General features: G+C 42.7%; 1 protein-coding gene across 1 annotated transcript in view; it reads left to right on the forward strand.

Annotated features, from left to right (window-relative positions):
* The window catches only part of drosha (drosha ribonuclease III), a 121395-nt gene that overhangs the window by 36015 nt on the left and 63486 nt on the right, over positions 1 to 21894 (forward strand). Inside the window, exons 17-21 of the mRNA XM_058649343.1 lie at positions 3044 to 3151; positions 12435 to 12573; positions 12657 to 12717; positions 13026 to 13085; positions 18711 to 18810. Coding sequence (XP_058505326.1) covers positions 3044 to 3151; positions 12435 to 12573; positions 12657 to 12717; positions 13026 to 13085; positions 18711 to 18810 — 468 coding nt within the window. The remainder of the gene's footprint in view (positions 1 to 3043; positions 3152 to 12434; positions 12574 to 12656; positions 12718 to 13025; positions 13086 to 18710; positions 18811 to 21894) is intronic.

Consider the following 21894-nt stretch of genomic DNA (forward strand, 5'->3'; position numbering starts at 1 on the left):
CATGGAGTTAATAAAATTACATTGAGAGAGACAAAAGTGTCTGTAAACACCATAAAAACACATTAAATAAACAGTTAAAACACTCTGAGATTAAAATACTAGGAGTAAAGAGAAGTTTTTAAAGGGAAAATAATGTGGAATGGGTTTGTTTCTTCAAACCTTAGAATCACAGTGTTTTCAGCTCCATCTACACTGAAATGTTTTTAGTCCATACTAACACCTGAAAACATATATTGCATGGCTTTCACGCAATCTTGTGCCAGTGACGAGAGGAAGAGGATGTTCTACTTAATTGTTTTTATAAAGTTCTACCAACGATAAGCGACAGCTAAGTCGTGATTTTCATTGTTGGACAGATATTATGAGAGGGGTCTGGCTGCAACGAAGGGTCCTGACAGTGCAGGTCTGCAGCCAGACCCCTCTCATAATATCTGTCCAACAATGAAAATTGTCTTGGACTGTCATATGTATGTATATGTGTGTATATATATATATATGTATATGTATGTGTGTGTGTATATATATATATATATGTATATACACACATATATATGTGAACATATTAACATGCTATGTTAACATGTCGTTTTGGGGGATTTCATGTGTAGGAAGGTATTTTCTTGGAACAATGCTGTGTTTAAGAACGTGAATGAGAAAATATCTCATTGAGAAAGTTCTGTTTCAAGACCTAAAAAGGATCACAAATGGAGCCTAGCACTGTTTTCAAAGTTTGGGGCGCAAAAAGTCGGAGTGAGGGGGTAAGAGGTTTTCTTTACCACTAGCTCTACCATACCATCTCAGCTATTCTGCACCATGGCAAAAATATACTCAAACCAGAGAAATTCCATTTTTACACTTTTACAAACATACTTAAACAGTAAGTACTATATTCAATTTCTGCCAATAAACCCTTCCTAAATATTAGATACTGGAACCTTTTTAAATTGTAAAAAAAGGAAAAAAAAGTCTCTTTTACATTTGTGTAAAAAAGCAATCTGACAGAACTTGGAAAATAAGTTGGACTAACTGCTTAATTGCATTCCACTTGGTAAAATAGTGATATATCGAGTAAAAGTGGTACATGAAAATCTTGCTTGTAATATTTCAGCTCGGGGGAAGAGGGAAAAATCAGTCCTTGGGTCCGTTTGGACGGCGTCCAAGCTGCACTGACATGTTCTGTGACAGTAAATTAGAAATTTCCCACCTTTTAATTACTGCAGTATCAACTTTAACAAGCCCCTACCCGCCTTTCTGTGCACACACACACACACACACACACACACACACACACACATACACACTCAGCCAGTCATCAGAACAGGTCAGGAGCCGTGGACATGACCAGGGCCCGGCTTTGTTAATTGGCTGCTTAACAAAGCCCGGAGAGTGTGTCACCGTGGCCCCTGTGACGGCCCCGGGGTAACGTGGCAGTGGCGCTCGTAGCTGCCGGGGCCTCACGCTTCGCCCTCCCCGGCAGCGCTAATTAAAACATGCGCGGCTCCATCCTCTCTCATGTGGTGGCACGGGGTTAATGTGTGTTGTACACCAGCCTCTGCTACAGTCTCTCAGTCGCTCTCTGATAAGACTCCTCTGATGATTCAGTAGATTGGCTCTCTGATGCTCAGGCTAATTTTTTCCCTGACTGCTCTCGCCATTTCGGTCCCACGTTCCGTGTCCTGTCCCAAACTCGCGTGCACAGTTAAGACGGTCGTAGCTCGTTCCTGACCGGGACATTTAATTGGACGACTGTCCTTTCACTACTGAATCTCCTGTGTTCCATTTACTTTGGGAAGCGGAACAGGTAGTGACGTCACTCCAGAGTTTACTGCATTCAGAAATGCAACCGTATCTCGGGCTGGCTATTGTTGGCAATACCGGATGAAAACAACGCTCTTCATGGTATTTTTTGCATACGCGAACAGCATAGCAACATGTCTGAGGTTAAAAATTACTCAGCGCTATGTGTACGACTGATTTATTGGGAAATAAATGCGACAGACGTGCTATTAATGGTAAAATTAGTTAAATTAATTGGAAGATTTATCGAAATCGCAATGCAGCCTACTCCGATGAGGCGCAATATTGTAGCAGATTGTTTTTCAAATAAAAATGAAGATAATGATGTAAAGGTTACCATTCCCTCTGTTATCGAGAATCATATCGCAATTGCAATTTCTGTCAGAATAATCACATTATATTTAAAATATCAACAAAAGACGAGACTAGTGTTTTTTGTTGTTGTTTTCATACAAATCTGTATTTCCTTTTAGGTAACAGACCTTTTTTATTTGCTACAACTTCCCAGTAGCTCTCTCCATGCTTCTTGACTTTATCAAGCTAGCGACAGAACTTACATACTGTGCTTTAAAGCTTACAAGAGTGAACATGCTGTCCTCGTCAGACCAAAAATGTACCTGCTTGGATTTCTGCACATGTATATGTATATGTATGTATCAAATATTGTCCGTTGGCTGTCCCAATTTATGAAAATTGGTGTCAGCCAGAGAAAGTCCCACATTGGTAGATCTTTTGTGTACCAACTTTTCCTTTACGCATATTTCAAAAGTCCCCCTTTTTGTCGGACTAACGCGATCATTTGAACTCTTTCTGATGTCATCCACCAAAGTCTTTCTCTTTTCCTTCAGTTTGTTGTCAAACTTTTCCTATTCATGTTATATACGGGGGTCACCGGGGGGTGCCGGTGTTTGTCCGAATGTAAGAGTGTCAACATGTCGGGAATGGGCTTTGATTCGACTGTCGTGTCCACGTGTTGATTTCTCTCCTCCCCGTCGCTGCCTCTCACAGTGCAACCATCGGGTTTTTGATTATTTCATCTCTCTCTGTTGCCGAGCACCACTTAATAAATAATGACCGGCTGATTGATTTTTCTCCCTCCCTGTTCCCTCCATCAACCCCCTCTGCCTCTTTCGTTCTCTCTCTGTCTCCTCATCACACATTTCTTTTTCTGTCAGTCCTTTTTCTTCTCTTTGTCTTCACTCTGACCCTTTAAAAAACATTCTCTCGCCCTCTCTTTCTTCCTCAGCACGCCATGATGCTGCCAGTCCTCACACATCACATCCGCTACCACCAGTGTCTCATGCACCTGGATGACCTCATTGGCTACGTCTTCAAGGAACGCTGCCTCCTTCAGGTAAGGCGCGGTCACAACAACAACATCTCCCTTAGCCCGATCCCGGGTGAGAGTCTGAAAAAAGTCTAGAAAATTGTATCCAGACTGTTTTTTTTTGTTCATGTACGGAGTCGGCACAAGTTTGGACTAATATTTTTAATTTTATAATCTGGTTTTGGGTTTGGTTCATGTTTAAATTCCCCCCATACTAACCCTAACCCAGTGAAAACAAGTAGTGACCATGGTAATAACTGTATTTTAGGGAAGTTAATCGAAATGTTAATACAGCGTACAGGCGTTGAGGACAACGTCATGTTTGGACAGCATTTTTTGGGGGGCGGGTCAGGCTTGGCTAGTTTGGAAAAATAAATGCAACCTGATCCTTGCACTAGTTGGCAATTGCAGGAGAACATCCAGAACATTCACACAGTTGGTGGTGCCCTGGATTACTCGTCGAAATTTCAAATAGCACCTTTTTCATCCCCTACTGTGAATCATCCCTTACCTGTCTTCTCACATGGACTCGTTCCAGAGAGGTTCTTGAGTGAATTTCAGGAATATGTCCAGACTTAAACGTAAATGTAGGTGTGAAAACAGCTTTTCAAAGCGAGTCTATAAAGTTTTTTTTTGCTCTCGTTGTCACTTGAGCTGCTGGTCCACTGCTGCCTCGTGTGGTCACTTTGTGTCACAAAGAGGTAAATCTGAACAACAGGATTTCAAACGCTGAAGTCACAAAATAACAAATTTAAACGCACTGATGAGAGGCAGCAGTGGATCAACAACTCCTGTGTGCTGTGATTTGAAATCACTGATTTTCTCTATGGGGTTTGGTGTGGGAAGCAAGCAGTTTACAAAGAGAAACAAATTAAAGTTTCCATTTGGAAAAGGCTGTTTTACAACGAGATAAATCAACAAACATATTCTTACGGTATTGTACGTTTGATGTATCTTTAGTTTGGTGGCTAAAATCAGTTCAGATTGTCCATACCTCATACAACCACACTTAAACAAACCTGAACTTTCCCTTTTAATAGCTGGCACAGTTGATAACCCACTGGATGGTTATGTGCAGACACAGCCCTGTGTTTTTCCTTCAGCTGTGTTCCACTCCACAGCTGGTTAGGTAGCATTTTGTGCTGGGGCTTCAGATCCAGGGAGGCAGCATTTGCCTCATTATTGTTTCCAATTCCACCTCTGCAGGGATAGTTCAGGCAGGAGCGGGGCCTCAGAAGTCAGCTCAGGTAACCCACACAGCGGCCTGAGTCACATCTCCGCAGTGAGCAGCCCGACTCTGCTGTGAGCTGCAGTGACAGTAGTCAGGACAACAACAGCCTCCGCCGTCACGCCAGCTCTCCCCTGTCAGGTCTGCAGCCCAGAGTCGTGTGTGCTCTCAGAGTAAAGCCCTGCGGCTGCCTCCAGCAATATTGAAGAGCTGTCATAATGTGAAATATTAGAAATCAATGTGCTGTAGCCCATACATGGTTAAAAAGGGAAAGGATGCATTAAGATTGGCTCAAGGCCCTTTGTGTGTGTCCGCGTGTGGGGCTCTGCACGTTTTGATCATTGATTGGCCTTTTCGGTCTTCTGTATAATGATGACCTGTCATTATGAGCGCTGAAAAGGAAACGCTGATCCGTGAGACGCCAGCGGCCGGCGAGCCACGGCCCCTGTCACTGAGGAGACGCACACTTTGAGTTTGACGTCTCATTCTTTTGAGGACAAGTTAATGGATTTCTCACCGCTCCCCCTCCCTCCCTCCCTCCTCTTCTCTGATTCCCTTCATCTTACAAAAAAGTGACACACAAACAAACAAAGTATTACAGAGTCAGTTTGATCATGACAGCTCACACAAGCATCCACTGTGTGTGTGTGTGTGTGTGTGTGTGTGTGTGTGTGTGTGTGTGTGTGTGTGTGTGTGTGTGTGTGTGTGTGTGTGTGTGTGTGTGTGCGCGTGTGTGCGCGCGCGCCGCCTGTCATCTTTGTACCTCACAAAACTGTACACTGAGGTGTTCATGGTTTGGTGTAACAAGGAAATACTGATTTTAGCCTATTCACAAAAGTCTCAACTAATAAAATCTACATTGGCGGAAGTCTGCTATACTTTTAGGACCTGTCTGCTGCGTTATCTTACCATTAGTCAGCATTTTCTGATTAGACACTGAAGTTTGTAAACCTTTCACTTGCCCGCGCCAAACTCCATAGAGAAAATCACCGTTTTTAAGCTTACCTGCACCCAGGCGCTGCTTGTTTGGTTAGTTTGTACCACTTAGGTAAATCATTGTGAAGGATTTCTATTGCCGAAATCCCATATTAACTTATTTGGACTTAGTGATGGAGGTGGCAGTGGATCAACAACTCCCGTGTGTGGAGATGTAAAATCGTCAACTTTCTCTATGGACTTTGGTGTGGGGAGAATGGGCAGTAGCGTACAGTGGGGTTTCAGTCAGGGCCTTAAGTAAAAAAAAAAAAAAAACACAACCACATACAAAACACACTATTATGCACTATATTCACAAGACAGTTGATCTGCAACAACCATAGCGCACACGCACACCACTGCGCATCTATAGGCTACTGCATCATTACCACCACATCTTCCGTTATGTCACTCAGCAACCGCTATTTCACAAGCCACCATATGACACAAAAACAAGCTTCCACATAAGCATAGGCGTCAGATACGCGGGGAGCACGTCCCCGGCACTATTTATGATCAACAGTTTTGTCCTCACCACTTCTAAAAAAATTTATAAATGTATCATTAACACTCGAACTACCGGAAATTATGTACCTCTTCGGTGTAGGTCTTCCTCTTGAAATAATTTTCCTTCCGATCGCCGTGAAAAGTGCACACGAAGGAGATCAGAAACACGATGGATCGGTGGTGTTAATGCAGTGGCCATAGCTTACTTCAAAACCCGCCAAAGGTTCAAACGTCGTTGATGACAACAGCGGGGGCTAGCACCAGACACATCACTGGGCCTGGGGCGTTCTGTCACTATGCATCAAATTTTGATTGGCTGACGACACACGTCAGTCAAAGTTATAACCAAATAGGAAATGGCAGCTTCAATGAAAGGCTAGCAATACTACTAGAGCAGGTCCACGGAGCTATGATGCGTTTAATGACATCCAGGAAAATCCAGCTCAGCTTCACAAAAAATAACCATATTCTTTCTGGAAATATAATCATAACATACTGAAAAAGTAATTGAATTCAGACATGTTCAGACACATATTAATTTGATTATTAAAAATAAATAACAATAATAATAATAAAAAAATACTTTTTTGATACTGTCAGCCCACCACTGAGAATGAGTGGTATACAACTTAAGTTTACACTTAAAATGGGCTTTCTAATGGTGGGATAAAGTCATGTACATGATATATTTATGTTATGCTGATTTTTTGGATTTTTCTTGTTAAGTGACTCAAATCTGGACGATCGAGCTACTGGGGGGCCCAGCAGGGGGCGCATACACATAAGGCTGTACTGACTATGTGTCTATACTTCTTACAAACACACTCCACAAACTCTGAACAGTTCAAATAAGTTTCAAAGCCTTGCACTGCTCTGCATGTGTGTGTGTATGAGTGTGTGTGGACAAAGCTGTCAGCAGTTCAACACCACTGGCACTGAAATGGCCAAAGTCGGGAGTGGGAGCCATCATCTCTGGACTTATGGCACCATCCTCATCTACTGCACACACACAGACATCAGCAGCTAATGTCCCACAGTACACACACACACAACCTCTCTCTGCTCAGATAGGTTTGGACAGAATGGAGGCAGCAGCAGCAGCAGCGAAATGGTGCCTGTTCAAACAGCCTCCACCGAAGTCAGGACTCATTTCAGATCCGCCATCACTTTCCATTTGCCTCCCAACTCTGATGGGATGATCACATTTAATGAGTTGAATGTTTTCCAGTGGCAGTCTATTTACTTCAAACACGGGACATGGCACCACTCTTTGATTGCATTATAATGGATTGTACTTTGAAACAAGCTCCGTGTGCTCTGAATTCGTTTATCTGTCGCTGTGTAGATAATTTACTGGCGGATTTAGAACTTTTTCAGGCCACAGCATGGAGGCGATAACGTCGCACAAGAATCAGGGAAGCTGTTAAAAAGCGTCTATAAAATGGTAATAATAAGTGGAGCAGTTGCAATAAGTAAACCGAACTATGTATAAAAGCAAGTTTACTAGATACTTAGACTGAAATGGCTCATATGCCATGATTTGACTTTGTCGTTTTTTGGCAAAGTTGCGCTACGTGGCCAACGGGCTCAGCCCACGCCTGTCTACCAACTAAAGGTACTGTTCTCAGTCTAAAACACAAGCCTGACCTCAGGGCTTTACCACTCTTAACTAAACTGGACTGTACCATGATGGGAATGTAGCATAAGAATAAAATGCTGTTTTCATTAAATTGCTACATCCATGTCCAGTAACCTCGTTGTTGGTCTCAAAACAGAAATCCCTGCTCTTGATTCTCAACATTGTTGTTTCTTAGTAGTAGTAGTAGTAGTGGTAGAGCTAATTATTTTCACTTTTGACCGTAAAAGAGGCAGGGTAAACGTAACTTTGTGAGGTTTCTCCAAGTTGGAAATCTGAATTCTGGAGCCCTCTGCTGGACCAGGCTTATCTGCTGCACTTCAAGGCTGTATATTTTGAACTCTAATAGATTTTTTAAGGTACAAGTAACTGAATTTTTTGGTTTAAAAAATGGCGAGCGCTTGTATTCAGCCTATTTCCCACTTTAGAGGTGAAAAAAACACGAGTAGGTGAGGAAAATACTCTTTTCAGATCACCACAATCTTCCCTGTTACTGAAATTCATGCAGGGAAATGTCTCGTCGTTCTCCAAATTAAAGCGTAGAACAAAATAAATAAAATCCAATTTAGAATTGAATCGCCTTTTTGGGCTCATTTGTGCATCTCCCTATAGCCTTTTTTTCCCCTTACTTTTCAATTATTGCAGAGGAGGGTTTTTGTTCCAACACAGGTTCCTGCTTCACCTGCGGTTGGCTTTCACCTCCATGTCCGGGTAGTTTCAAACCACGGTGTCTTAAATCTGGACTGTCCATCAATAGAAAACATGTTCTTTCCTGTAATGTCAGTCTTTTTGTAACCATCTTCTCTTTGAAGCGTACAGTAAATACACAGCACATTCATGTTCCTCCACCTCTGCCTTTTCATTGACAATGAGGTTGTAAGTCATCAACCAAAGCTAGGACATCAATAAGAATTGATTTTTTTTCCCCTCAACTGCAGCAGGAAAAATTTTGAACGCGTCCATTTCTTGATTTATGGAAAAGGCCCCTTTTTTTTGTTTGGTTTGCTGGTTTTCTTTAAACCCTGCTTGCTTGGTTAACCGCTTTACTCGGTTCCATGTCAGTTTCTGACTTGAGCTGCTTGGATTTTGATAAAAAAAATCCCTATGTCCTGTCCAGTTCTGTATCTCTGTAGCTTATCTGAAGCAAACAAAAAAGCTATTGCGATTAAAAAGGGGGAAGGAGGATTCCCTACTTAAGACTACAGGAAGCTTAGTTTGAAGAATGATGGATAAAATGGACAATATTAAAGACAAGAACAGCAACAAAGACCACAGGAAAGATAGTTGATTGAGTAGAAGAAAACAGAGACATGGACAAATTGCATGGTATGTAACTCCCCATCCTTTGTTTTTGTATTCCTTTTTTATAAGTTGGTTTTACACCTGTATAAAGGGAAAAAAAATACTGGTGTACAGACTAGATTTTATTAAATTGTTTTATTTTAACTTAACTTTTAACTTTTTCTTGGATGTTTAACATCAGCCAAATACAGGTATATGCTTGAGATGTGGTTAAATGATGCAGTACCTCACGATACGACAAGATACACGATGCACGGTCCACAATACCAATAATATCCTGATAGAACAATTCTGTGATAATCAATTTATTATGAGTTAAAAGTGCACACTTTCTCTGTTTATTCAAAGTGTATGAAGTCCATGTATTGAACGTGAATGGAGCATCTCTTTTTTTTTTGTAATCAACTTTTTATTGATTTGAACATCAACAACCCAGAGAATAAACACAAACATTAAATACCCTAACACCGCTACCCATCCCTCCCCCCGGAAGACACAAATCACCGCCACATTGCCTCCCTATCAGATCAGTGGATGGAGCATCTCTTAACGTGGCTTTCTCCACCATTATCCCGCTGTAAACTCCCCTCATCTTCAGTCAGGTAACTTCCGCCCAAGTTTCCTCTCAAACATTTGAGCAGCGCCACCGTGAGGAGACATGAGATAGCGTATTACATCGATATTTGCCCCGGCGTATTGCTTATCATAATGCATGATGAATTTATATTTTTGACCCACCCCTAGCACACAGTCGTGACTGTATAGCGTTGTTTTCTCCCCCACTGAGCGATGACATTTGTTCCCGTTCAGCCAAAAGGAAATCGAGCGCCGTCTGCGTGATCACTGAATCCAAATCCCTGGCCGTATTTCACACAGTTTTTACCTCGACAGACGCAGCCGCAGTCGTCGATCCTCTCCGCAGATCGCGGCTCTGAAAAGCCGCTGTCGTGCTTGGATGTTTGTTGTCTTTAACTGTGAAGGAGCGACGGTGCGTGATACTCAGTCTCCTGTTTTTTTCCCCAGCTTCACCAAACTCGGGCACTTCGTCAGACATCGACTTGTGTCTGACATCGCACGATTTGGAAGCTGGAGACGTGGTTGTGTTTGTTTTATTTTTATTTTGTATTTTCATCCAACTGTCAACACGGCGCTGAGAATCACGGGGGCTTCTGCGAGTGTCGCGTCAAATGAATCGCTCTGTTCATCGCTCAAAGTAAAGAAAGCACAGGGGCAAAAAAATAAAATAAAGCTGATGTTGAATTTGTCATCCCCGTGTTCCAAGGCTACAAAGCTGAAGGCCTCTTGAGCAACTCTAAATATTGAAACCTCTCCGTTAGCGTTTTACATATATATCTCATTGGAGCTTGAAATTGATTTGAAGTTGGCTGAAAGGAGACAAGCATTTTGAAAAGCAAGCCCAAGGGGGGGGGAGTTCGACAGACTTCTCTTTTTTATTTTTTATTTTTTTTACATCCTGAGATTAACATTCTCGTAATATAAGATTGATAAAGGCTCGACATCCCACTGAGTCATATCTCTTCCCTCTTCCCTCGGTGAGTTTTGACTGCAGACCCAGCAGATTTCTAACATGAGCTGAATGTTGACTCATGTTTAGCTTCAGGGTCCTTTTACCTTCAAATTCCCACTTTGGGCAGGTTTGAGTAATTAATTTTCCCTACAAACAACATTTCACCACAACAAAGAGACAACGGGGATAAAAACACTCCCTCTCTCGCTCCTTCTTTGTTTCCCTTCAAGCGATTGCTGGTCCAGGATCTCTCAGGCTTATTTGCTCTGACCGCTGTTTCTCTTTGTAATTAGTCATTAGCCAGAAGAGGAAGTGGGGATTCATGAGGCACCGCGGTGGGTTTTCACAGGGATTTGACCACATTCTTGATGTCTAAATGCAGTCTCCTGTTGCTCCATGCACTCTCTGTTACCACTAATGAAGGACACGTCAATACTAAAATGCTTTAGTTTTATTACGGAACTTTTCAGCACCGTCTCTTTCCTTTTACCTGCCTTTAAAATAAATAACTCCTGTCATTAAAGGTGACATAGGCTATATGTGACTGTCATTATTCATAATTAATTCCATAAAAGCTTTTCTTCATCATGCAAATCAAGTGATCCAGACTCTTGTTTCCAGGCTTAAACGTGGTTCAAGTAATTGATCATTCACAGAGCAGATTAGAAAGACAGAGCGCCTCCTATTGGCTTTATACTACGCAGCTGCAAGTACATGATCCTACAGTTGATTAATCTGTCAATTTTTTTTCTGTCGATTAATTGTTTGGTCCATAAAATGTCAGAAAATGTTGATCGGTGTTCGTCAAACCTGGAAAAGATGATCTTCTCAAATGTCTTGTTTTGTCCCCAAACCAAAATGATTAACTTTTAATGATTTATTTGTTATCCAGAGCAAAGAAATGAAGAACATACTCACATTTAAGAAGCTTAAACAATCGGGAATCTTGTTTTAATCATGAAAATGAACCAATTAATCGATTATCAAATAGTTGTTGATTAATTTAGTAATCAATTAATAATCGATTAATTGTTTCAGCTCTACTGTAAACAACTGTACAAATAGTCTAAGAGTTGGACAATTAGGACAATACAAAAAGTTGGAGTTGGACCACTGTGTTCAGTCCTCTTCAATCAATAATCAATAACATTATCGGTAGGTTGAAGGTCAGGACTCAGTGGTGACCAGTCCCTCTGTGTGAAATATACCACAAGTTGAACCCAATGAATCCTGGTTGTTGTTTCAGTGCTTATACTTAGCACTAAAACAACGTAGGTAGTCAGCTGACCTCATTTTCGGGCACCTAACATTGCTGAACCTAGACCGGACCGACTGAAGCGACCCCAAACAACACTGCCCCCACAGGCTTGTACTGGAGACAGAAAATGATGTGATATGACTCAGGTCATAGGGGAAAAAACGGGAAGCAACTTTAAGAATCTGGATTAAATCTGGAAAAAGTTAAGTAGGTGACAATTAAGGAAAATATATCCAAAAGAGTTTTATTCCCTTGATTTAAAAAAGAAAAAACCTGCTGCCCCCATTAGCTCAACAAGCTGTGAACCCTGCATGTCTTTCACTCGCTGCAACAAATGCCCAATCCTTAAAACCTACTCAAATGACAACCAAAATACATGTGAGAACAGCGCCCCCTGCAACTAGTCTTTCTAAGCAAAAAAAAAAACCTAGTGTGAGTGCACAAAAAAAATCTGTTTTTGAAGCTAAAGCTTGTGCCCGATTTCCCGTCAAACATGGAACAAGATGAATCACAGTAGCCAACGAGGTGTTCCGACTCTCAGAGGAGCCCAAGCTTGTGTGATGGAGAACTTCTTCTAAACAATCAATCATTGTCCTGTCCACATTAAGACCCTCTCAGTTGTCCAGATGCAGGCGGAGGACCATAGAGCCTACTTTGCATGATCTACAATCATTTATCTGCTAGGTGTTGGGGAAATACAGCAGACAAATGCAAGTACTCAAGGATATTTCAACTGTTATTTTCTCAGATTTAAACACAGGTTCAGTTCCCGACTCCCTAGAAAGGTTCCCCTGGTTCCCTGAAAATGGCCCTCAACTTGAAAATCGATGAGTTGCCTCCCCCCCGTTGACTCACCTTAATTTCCTCCCTCTCCAGCTCGCCATGACTCATCCCAGTCACCACCTCAACTTCGGCATGAACCCTGATCACGCTCGCAACTCCCTCTCCAACTGCGGCATCCGCCAGCCCAAGTACGGCGACAGGAAGGTCCACCACATGTACATGAGGAAGAAAGGTGCGTCTTTCTCCGTCTAAACTTAATAATAATAATGATCTGTGTTTATAGCATACCCTAAATTTCTCCTTCCTTCTTCTTAGGAATCAACACGTTGATTAACATCATGTCGCGTCTGGGTCAGGATGACCCCTCCCCCTCCAGGTAGGCTGCCCGCCGGCCGACATCTGTCCGTGCTAACGCCCACCACAAGATCAATCCAATGGAACGATTCTTGTGATTAATATACCCGGCAGGCCTGCTGACAAGAAAATTAACTTTAACTGTGAAAGGAAGGGATATCTCGCAGGGGAAATGGAATGAGCTAATTTTAAGGGCAGGGACGGCTTATTATCAAAATGTGAGCTGCTGTTTTTTCCTCAGAGCACTGATGAGTGACGAGTCGTCGGTGTCTGTTTGTCTTTGCTGCTCCTTCAACATGCTCTCACCTTTCTCCTCCTCATCGTCCTCAGGATCAATCACAACGAGAGACTGGAGTTCCTGGGCGATGCTGTTGTCGAGTTCCTCACCAGGTGAGAACGCCTGCTGCAACCTTTGATAGACGCAGCTGCTAATTGAAGCTGACGACAACACTTCCCTCTATTCCCCCTTCTCGCCCTGGCACTCCTTTTCCCCCTCTCATTGTCTTCATCTATCCACTTCTGTCACAACCACGCTCTTCTTCATGTTTTGGACTCATTCAAGACAGTGATTTACTGGTAATTGGATCTGGGGATGTAATTTTTTCCCCCTTTCCCCTCCCCATCCATTTGAAAGTCCATAAAATTCTCCATGACAACTTGCAATTAGCTGTCCAGAGCACTGCTGTCTGGAATGCTGACTGTGTTATTGACTCCCAGGTGGGAGGGAGGGAGTGGAGCGCTGCTGTCTAACCTAAGCACACTTGCTAATTACACGTAGCTATTGTTAATCGCATACATTACCTCGCGAGGTGACAGATTGCGCTGTCCCCAAGTACAGTACATCCTTCTAAGTAAACGTTGCAGCCCGGAAAGAGGAGGCGTGAGAACCTCCCTTTTAATTTTTTAGGATTGGCATGAGACAGAAATTACACTGCGACTGGAAATTTTTTGATGACCCACCGTGGTCCAATTTGCCCCCCACAACACAGGTGTGTTTAGAACAGGCCACAGGAGTTAACTTGATGGTTGAAAAGGTCGTTCCGCCTGGTTTAAGCGTGGTTAAATCGAACCTGGTGTGAACCTAGTGTGAGAAACTCTAACACGGACCAACCTAACTCTGGTATCAAACGTAGTATTTACAGCCACAGCCTCGGTGTTCTCAGCACCATCCGCGAGTGAGGAGCCGTGTCTGGCAGTGTCCCATCTCCTCCTCCTCGACAGGCAAACTAGCAAATTTAGCCAAGCGTCGTCACTGAAAAGCACGGGGAAACCGCCTACTGGCAGCTGCTGAGGGTGAGGGGCAACATCTGTGGCTCACAGGTGAAAAACGGCAGCGAGACGGCTAGTGATGCTAGCCCAGCTAAATGAGGTATCTTACCTGCGGAGGGCGAAGAGTTGGGGGGCCTCACAGACCTGGCAGATGGACAACACTTAAAGGGGACATATTACGCAAAATCAACTTTTTAACCATTTTAATACTTATATTTGGGACTCTGGAGGCCCTACCAGTCGCCAAAGTGTGGAAAAAGAATACTCCGTCATGTTTTCGTGGTTCCCCTTAGTGTAACTATAGGCGATAAAACACTCGATGTTGAATTCCCTGCGCTTATGACGGCAGCATGCGCATTTCACCGCGAATGTTACGGCCCACCAGTAAGTTTACTTCGAGAGCTCCACCTTAGCTCCACCTTGTCCCTGCGAGAGTGCAGGCGAGGGAGGAAGAGCGGTATTATGTCAACGCGGAGGGACAAGTGTGCTGTTCGTGGCTGCACAGTGGAGCACAGTGTTTTACACAAACTTCCACAGAGGATTTGATATATGAAGCTGATGTGCCGGATAAAGTCAGCAAACTTGTGTTCGTGTGTTCGCACTAGACTGCGGCCAGCGGTCGCCGTATTTAGTCAGGGGACGTATTTCACCGACGTACAAACACACACACGTTGTTAAGAAAAGGTCACATAGAGCTCATAACTGACCATTCTGACACGTCCTAATTAAAAATATTTGTTCAGTACGTCCTCCATGACCGGAGCACAGACTCAGTCTGATATAATCACATATACAGCGGCGAGCGGCAGTTTATGCGATCAGCGGTGCTGCACTCTCTGTGCAGCGGTGCTGCACTCTCTGTGAAAATCAGCTGATCGTCACCGCTGATCGCCAGCGGCGAGCTGCCTAAACGGCCGCTGTATGCGACTGATCGCCAGCTGGCGGTCACCGGTCTGATACAGTAACATACAGCGCCAGCTAATGCAGCTTGCCGCACGCCGCTGGCGATCAGTGGTGCTGTTCCTAAGTGTTTTTAACTGATTAACAGTTTGGCACTGTTCGGCTCGATCCTTATGTAGAACGTCTCTTCCTGTGACGGCACTCTCGCTGTTTTCTGCGCACGCTGCCATGTTGATATTGTCAGAGAACTAGTGGAGGGAGGGAGAGACGAATAGAGCTGTAAAGCGCTGTAAAGAGGACAAATCAGAAACCCCCTGGAAGAAGTGGGTGTGTGTTTGCCTGTGTCTCATTTGCATGTAAAGGGACCATGCACGAAAACCGAGCGTTCTGAAAGGGGCGGGCTTAGCAGGGTTATTGAACTGCTATGATGCTTCATCCTTATGGTATTTTGACCAAGGCATGTCACTGACATGTTCATTAGGACACCAGGGAACTATTTTAATGGGGGAAATAGGGTATAATATGTCCCCTTTAACGGCAAAAGTCCTCTGGCGCGGTTGGTTCTCCTCCAAGACGCCTGGGTGTGCTGGCTTTAGGGAGGAGCAGATGAACATTAATGTAATATGTCAAATGTCCGTCCGTGCAGAACAACGGAGCGGATGATTATGTGGGAAGGCACCCTTTATTGCAAAGTCAGGTGTCCTACAGATGCACCAAACTCACTCAAACCAGGGGGAAAATTACACTGTCCGAATTCAGGGATGGTTTACCAAAACATGTTTTATGTATTCCCAAGAGTCCAAGATACATCAAAAAGTCTTAATTTCCAAGTTACTAGTAGGAAGTTTTCCTGAAGTTGTGTTGCAGCTGCTCAGAGCCAGAATTTTGACTGTTTTTAACACTTCTGTCTTCTCTTTTTTTGTGTGTGTGTCCCAATAAGTCATGCACTCTGTCAGCAAGTACTGTCAGTTTAGCTCGCTAATTAGCAAACCTGGCTACCTTAATCCAACTCCTGAAGCTCTGCCGACACCGGCATGCACTTAACTCGCGACATGACGACATTCACACCTCTGACTCTTAACTTTCCGAGGTAAGAGGAGTCACACGAGTGTCTGTGATGCCCTCATTAGGTGTCTGCAAACCTCTTTAAATGAGTCGGCGCTCGTAGCGATTTGCTAATAACTCGGCTCATTTTGAGTGGGGGTCACGTGCGGCTTTATAAATTCGGATGCAGCTGAAAAATCTAGTGCTCTTAACAAGCTCCATTACCCTTAGCGTGCCTGTTTTTGGCTCAGCATCTACTCCACTGGTCCCTTTTTTGCCTCGGGGCCCCTGAAGTCTCTTGAAACACCCCCAGATTGGAAAACTCTGTTTGTGTTGTGCGCAGGTTTGTTTTAGAACACATTCTTCTCACACAGGTTGGGAAAGGGAAGAAAAAAAAGAAAAGAAGGGAACAAGCATAACTTCTCCCAAAATGTAATTTGTACCCATCGATGCTAACACTTCCACAACAGTGAGCATTCACGAGCAGGATTAAACCTTAATAGGGAGCGACACGCTGGTACACACAGGACACTGCCTCGCATCTGTTCTCTGGGCGCATGGCTGTGAAAAGGACAGTTAGCCTGTTTCTCCGGGTCTCGTGTTTTCCACCTCTCTTCCTCCCTGCCCTTCCCCTCTTTGATTGTTAGCGTCGGGGTGAGACATGCTCGGCCTGCGCTCTGGCCCTTTTTGAATTATTTATCAGGCTCTTGTCCAGTTAAATGGGTACAGCGGAGCCAGCCGACTGCCTCGCACTGGGCCTCTGCACACCGACCCTCAGAGGCAATCTGTGTCTCTGCTCCCCGCACAGGGAGTTAGTGTTCAACATGAGGAGCGGTCACAGGATGATTCCCTTTTCCTTTTCTCTTTTTATATTTATAGAATGAGAAAAGATAAAATAAAAAAAGAAATGATTCCAGTAGTATTGGTAGCCCAAAGTAAAAAGTGAGATTATTTCCATTAGAGATTCATCTGCCTTGATGATTATTAGGTCCAGAAAACATTGAAATATGTTGGATCTGTGTTTCCTAAACAATGTTCTCCAGTGTCTCACTCTGTCCACAAACCCAAAATGATTCAGTTTTAATGATTTCTTTGACACGCGGCGCAAAGGAGTGAGGACATATTGAGTACTAATGGTAAAAATCTAAATATCAACATGCTAAATTGGTATACCCCAAAAAAGAGACGGACAGGAGTTGGTGGTCAACATGAGGAGCAGTCACAGGATGATTTCCTTTTTCTTTTCTTTTTTTTATAGGAGTCGACAAAAGATAAAAAAATAAAAAATGATTCCACTTGCAGTATTCGTAGTTTAAAGTAAAGAGTAATTTATGTTTATGTGTAGTGCTTCAACTAAGGATTATTCCCATTAGCGATTCATCTGCCTTGATTATTAAAGTACTTATTAATTCCAGAAAATGTTGAAAAATGTTGGATCTGTTTCCCCAAACATCGCAATAGCAATGTTCTCCAACGTCTCACTCTGTCCACAAACCCAAAATGATTCAGTTTTAACGATTTGTGTGGCACGCGTAGCAAAGACGTGAGGACATGTTCACGTTTGAGAAGCTGAAAATACTGTGAACTTTTAGATTTAATTATTAAAAGATAGTTATTTCACAGATGAAAAGGGTCACAAATGTGAGTACTTAATGGTAGAGATCAAAATATCGATATGAGCTCTAAATTGGTATACGCTATAAATATTTTTCCACTAAGTGGATTTTTATTAATTCCAAGTGCTTTGTTTTCACACTGAGATCACAATTCACTCACAAACAGAACCTCTGGTGAATTTGGGGGGAGGAGAAAAAACAAACGCCACCTGCTTTCCTCTCCTCACATTGATTAGGAATGACTGAATTAAATGGCCTCTTTTAATTCAAATGAAATCAAATGACATGCTGCTGTTAGGGAGATGCTGGACCGTAATGAAAATGGAACCTGCTCTCCCGGAACCCAGCTGTGGAACCACTGAAGCGTCGGAGGCCATTTCTGGGTTCCAAAATGTGGACCTGGAACACCTCGAAATTAACAAATTGGTCTTAAAAATATTGGTAAATGGATGGTGTGGCACAAAGACACATGATTGTCCTTATTTTGACGGCCAGATTTTCAGATAAGAAATGAAAGTTGTACAGTATTTCAGGGTTTCTTTTTGAAGTGGGGCAGTGTGAAATACAGGTGACTCTGTACGCTCCCTGTGCTACACCAGCTTAAGTGTATGCTCATTTAAGAATATGCTTTCCACTGTATCTCACCATTGTACAGATTTTTCCCCTTCTTAAATTGTGAATTCTCCCTACACCAAAGTCCATTGAGAAAATCAGCGATTTTAAGCTTCCTGATTTAAGGAAGACACAGGAGCTACTGGTCTACCGCCACTTGTTTGGTAGGTTTGTGTCACACAGGGAAATGTCAACAAAGGTTTATCAAACGCAGGAGTCACAAAATATGCACAAATTAACCTACTGATGGCGGTAGAAGTTGATCAACAACTCCTGTATGACATGGTTTAAAATTGCTGATTTTTTCTATGGAGTTTGGTGCAGGGGAGGGATTGGTTTACAAAGTGACAAAAACATGATTTTACTGGTTGGAAATGTGTGTCTGGTGAAAGGATAATGTGGCAAATATGAGTGTGCACTTACGCTAATATAGAATTTATCATATTTTCCTATTGTGATACTCGCAAAATTTTCGTTGTACACATTACAATGACAATAAAGGCTATTCTATTCTTCTAACACTGGCAGCCATGTTTTACCCCCAGTCACTGATTCCTCTTTCTTCTGTCCACAGTGTTCACCTCTACTACCTTTTCCCCAGCTTAGAGGAGGGCGGCCTGGCCACGTACAGAACAGCCATCGTGCAGAACCAGCACCTAGCCATGCTCGCTAAGGTAAGCTCCCCTCCTCATGCTCCTCATAACAAGTCTCCTCCCTCTTGTGGGTCAAGACAGTGAAAGGTCTGTGAGCTGACAGGAGACCATGTAGGAGATGGTGTTATTGTTTTCAGTCCTGCTGTTATGACTGAGCTTCACTCTAAGGGGGCACTGGGGAAATGTGTAATTTTGTTGCTTGCTGCTATTCCAACCCTTTTTTTTTATCCTCTCAGGTTCATAATTGGAGATAAAAGGTTGTTGTTTTGGAGGACCAGACTAGTGCAGCCGGGGTCCCAGTGGGCCCCTAGAGGTCTCCCTGAAACACTCTCCACTTCCTGTTATCACTTACTTCCCATTCCGTCTCTCCCTTGCTGGCAGCGTCGTCGAGCCAAGCCCGCACTCACTGGCACGTTTGTAAAAGAAACACAACAATAATCGCTCCGTGATGTGAAGGAAAGCAATTAAAAACTTCAATCTTTCATGTTGCTCCCCGCTGAATACAAAGATGCAGCCGCCCGAATCTGCATTAGTGCCGTGTAGCAGTTTGGCCTGTTTCAGTTTGCCGCTCGCGCTAAAGTGAGTGTGATACAGTGTTCCAACATTGCCAAGTTGTTTACCAGGCTCCTCTAAAGTCTCCTGCTCAAGAACACTCGCAATTATCTTTCAAAAAATATCTTCAGCGAGCAACGGGCACAATCCAGCACTTCACTCGGAAAGCTTAAAAAAAAGTCAGAACGGCTTCCCTCTGAGTTGGAGTATTTATGAATTGTTATTTTAATTTGTGTGTGTGTGTGTGCAATCACGGGAGGTGGGATACCACCAACAGTTAGCCGCCATAATTAAATGGCACCCTGACTGTTTTTTTGGTGACTAATCATTTGTTGTGCGCTGGCAGGGAAGTCTAGATTGGCTATTTTTGACTTGGCTCAGGGAAAAAAGTTTGACTGACCCACAGTTCTGCCTATTCTGTGTAGACTCTGATTTTCATTCAATTCACCACGTTATTACTAGTGTTATTTCTGTGTTTACATCTTTACACGTTCTCCTGCTTTACTGGTTATAACTAGTTTCACATGCAGGTTTTTTCTAACTTATTTTCCAATCTGTCTGAACTTGCTCAATCTTAAGAGAATACCAATTAAACCCAACTCAAATGTGACCGTTATTCTGGTTTTTGTGTTTGAACCTAACCAGAGCAGTCACGTCCTCCCATCCAGGCTAACCTTTTCCAGACTTTGTACTTGACCCATTCATTCATCATCCTCCGCTTTGTCCTCCACATGAGGGTCACAAGGCTGCTGGAACCAATCCCAGCTGATACGGGTTCATTGCAACAGTTCTAGCTACGTGCGCAAAATGTGTCCGAACCCATGGTATTCTCAAGTAAGGTTCTCATGTACGGACTCAGACTGTGTTTCCAGCACAATGACTTTGGTTCTGTTCTATTCTGTTTGTGTCAATTTCCTGGCAAAATTAACATTAGGAATTGCAACAAGAAATTATGGATTAAGCAGCCACTAAATCACAAAAATCACAGTAGAGCCAAGTACAGAATGTAATAGTATGGATAGAAAGTTACATTTAAATAAAAAGCCAATTTGTAAAACTAGAACCTTTCTATGAACATACTTTACCTCTTATCTCTATTGAATATACACATTTATTATTACACAAAGGAAGACATCCTTTGAACTTACATTAACCCTTCAAACTATCACACTTTTTGGGTAATTATTTGGTCACTTTTAGTTTTTAGAGCGTCTCTAGCTTCTTAATCAACGACTCATTCGATTAGAAGATTTTATTCAGCAACAGAAGTGTCTGTGTTGTTGAATGTTATCCACTTTGCTGATGATATTTGCTTATTTTCTCAGGGAGGTAAGTATTGGTATGAACACCTAATAAATCAGAGTGAACGTTGTTCCAATTTAAGTAATTTTGGAGTGTCTCAACAGTGAAAGAGCTTCACTAAGTTTCATAGAGACTGAAGGTCAACCCCTGAAAAATTCTACACTTTATCTTGGGATTATCCAGTGTGTGTGCCAGTGTAATTTTGTGCATGCATGTATGTGTGTATGTGTGCCAGGCTTAGTGCATCAAGCCACAGCTGGACAACACATGGGCACATCTGTCAGTGCCATGAAGTAGAACCTTTTCCAAAAAGGTCACTCAATCTTTCTTATTTCCCCCGAGTTTTTTTTTTTTTGCTCTTTTCCCCCACAGAGTCTATGAAGATGTGCAGAGCCAACGAATTAGAAGTATTACTTTTCAAAGTGGATATAGAGTTGGGCTGCAACAATTCATTGATAACATTGAGTGTTTTTTTTTTGTTTGTTTGTTTTTTTATTAATTTTTTTCTGACATCACATTACATTTACAGACCAAACAACTAATTGGTTTTAGAACAATTTTACTGTGCTTTATTTTTTTAAAAGATTTAGCACAGCACAACTTGAGTTTCTCCTAGATTTGCAAAGTGGTGCTAATTTTATTTTTCATTTTCACAAACCTCCTGTGAAAACACCTTACAGCTAGCTAACAGCTACTGTAGCTGCTGTGTATAGGTGCTAGCTGTTTACACCCAACGTTAGCAGCTAGCTGCATCCTAACATCCATGTATCAAGCCTTTCTTTATTAACTGTATCTGGCAAACAAGTAAACATCACAACCCATGACCTCAAGAGGGCTTTAAAGTGTTATTTTTTTGCCTCTTGTAAGAGACCCCACAGCAGCTTGAAGCTACTTTAGATGCTAAAAGCTACTGTGGCTGGTAGCCAAAGCACGGGTTTAGCACTAGCTGCCAGCTCCATAAACGCTCTAAAGCTCTAAAACTTGTTTATTTTTTTATTTTGATGTCTTTCTTGTGAAGAGACCTCTCAGCTAGCTCACAGCTACTATTGATGCAAGCTGTAGATGCTGTGACATTTGGTGTTTTGATGCTAGTTGCTAACCTCAAATATTTCTGTAAAGGTTCTCAGTCATCTAGCTAATCGTAGTCCTTACATGCTAAAAGCATCAAACATTAGCAGGCTACCTGCTAGCATCCTAGAACTCCAGTAGCTGTTACTGTGGTGACAGTAGTGGTGGCATCGCTGACACGTG

The sequence above is a fragment of the Solea solea genome, chromosome 1 (assembly GCF_958295425.1).
Source record: "Solea solea chromosome 1, fSolSol10.1, whole genome shotgun sequence".
Taxonomy (NCBI): domain Eukaryota; kingdom Metazoa; phylum Chordata; class Actinopteri; order Pleuronectiformes; family Soleidae; genus Solea; species Solea solea.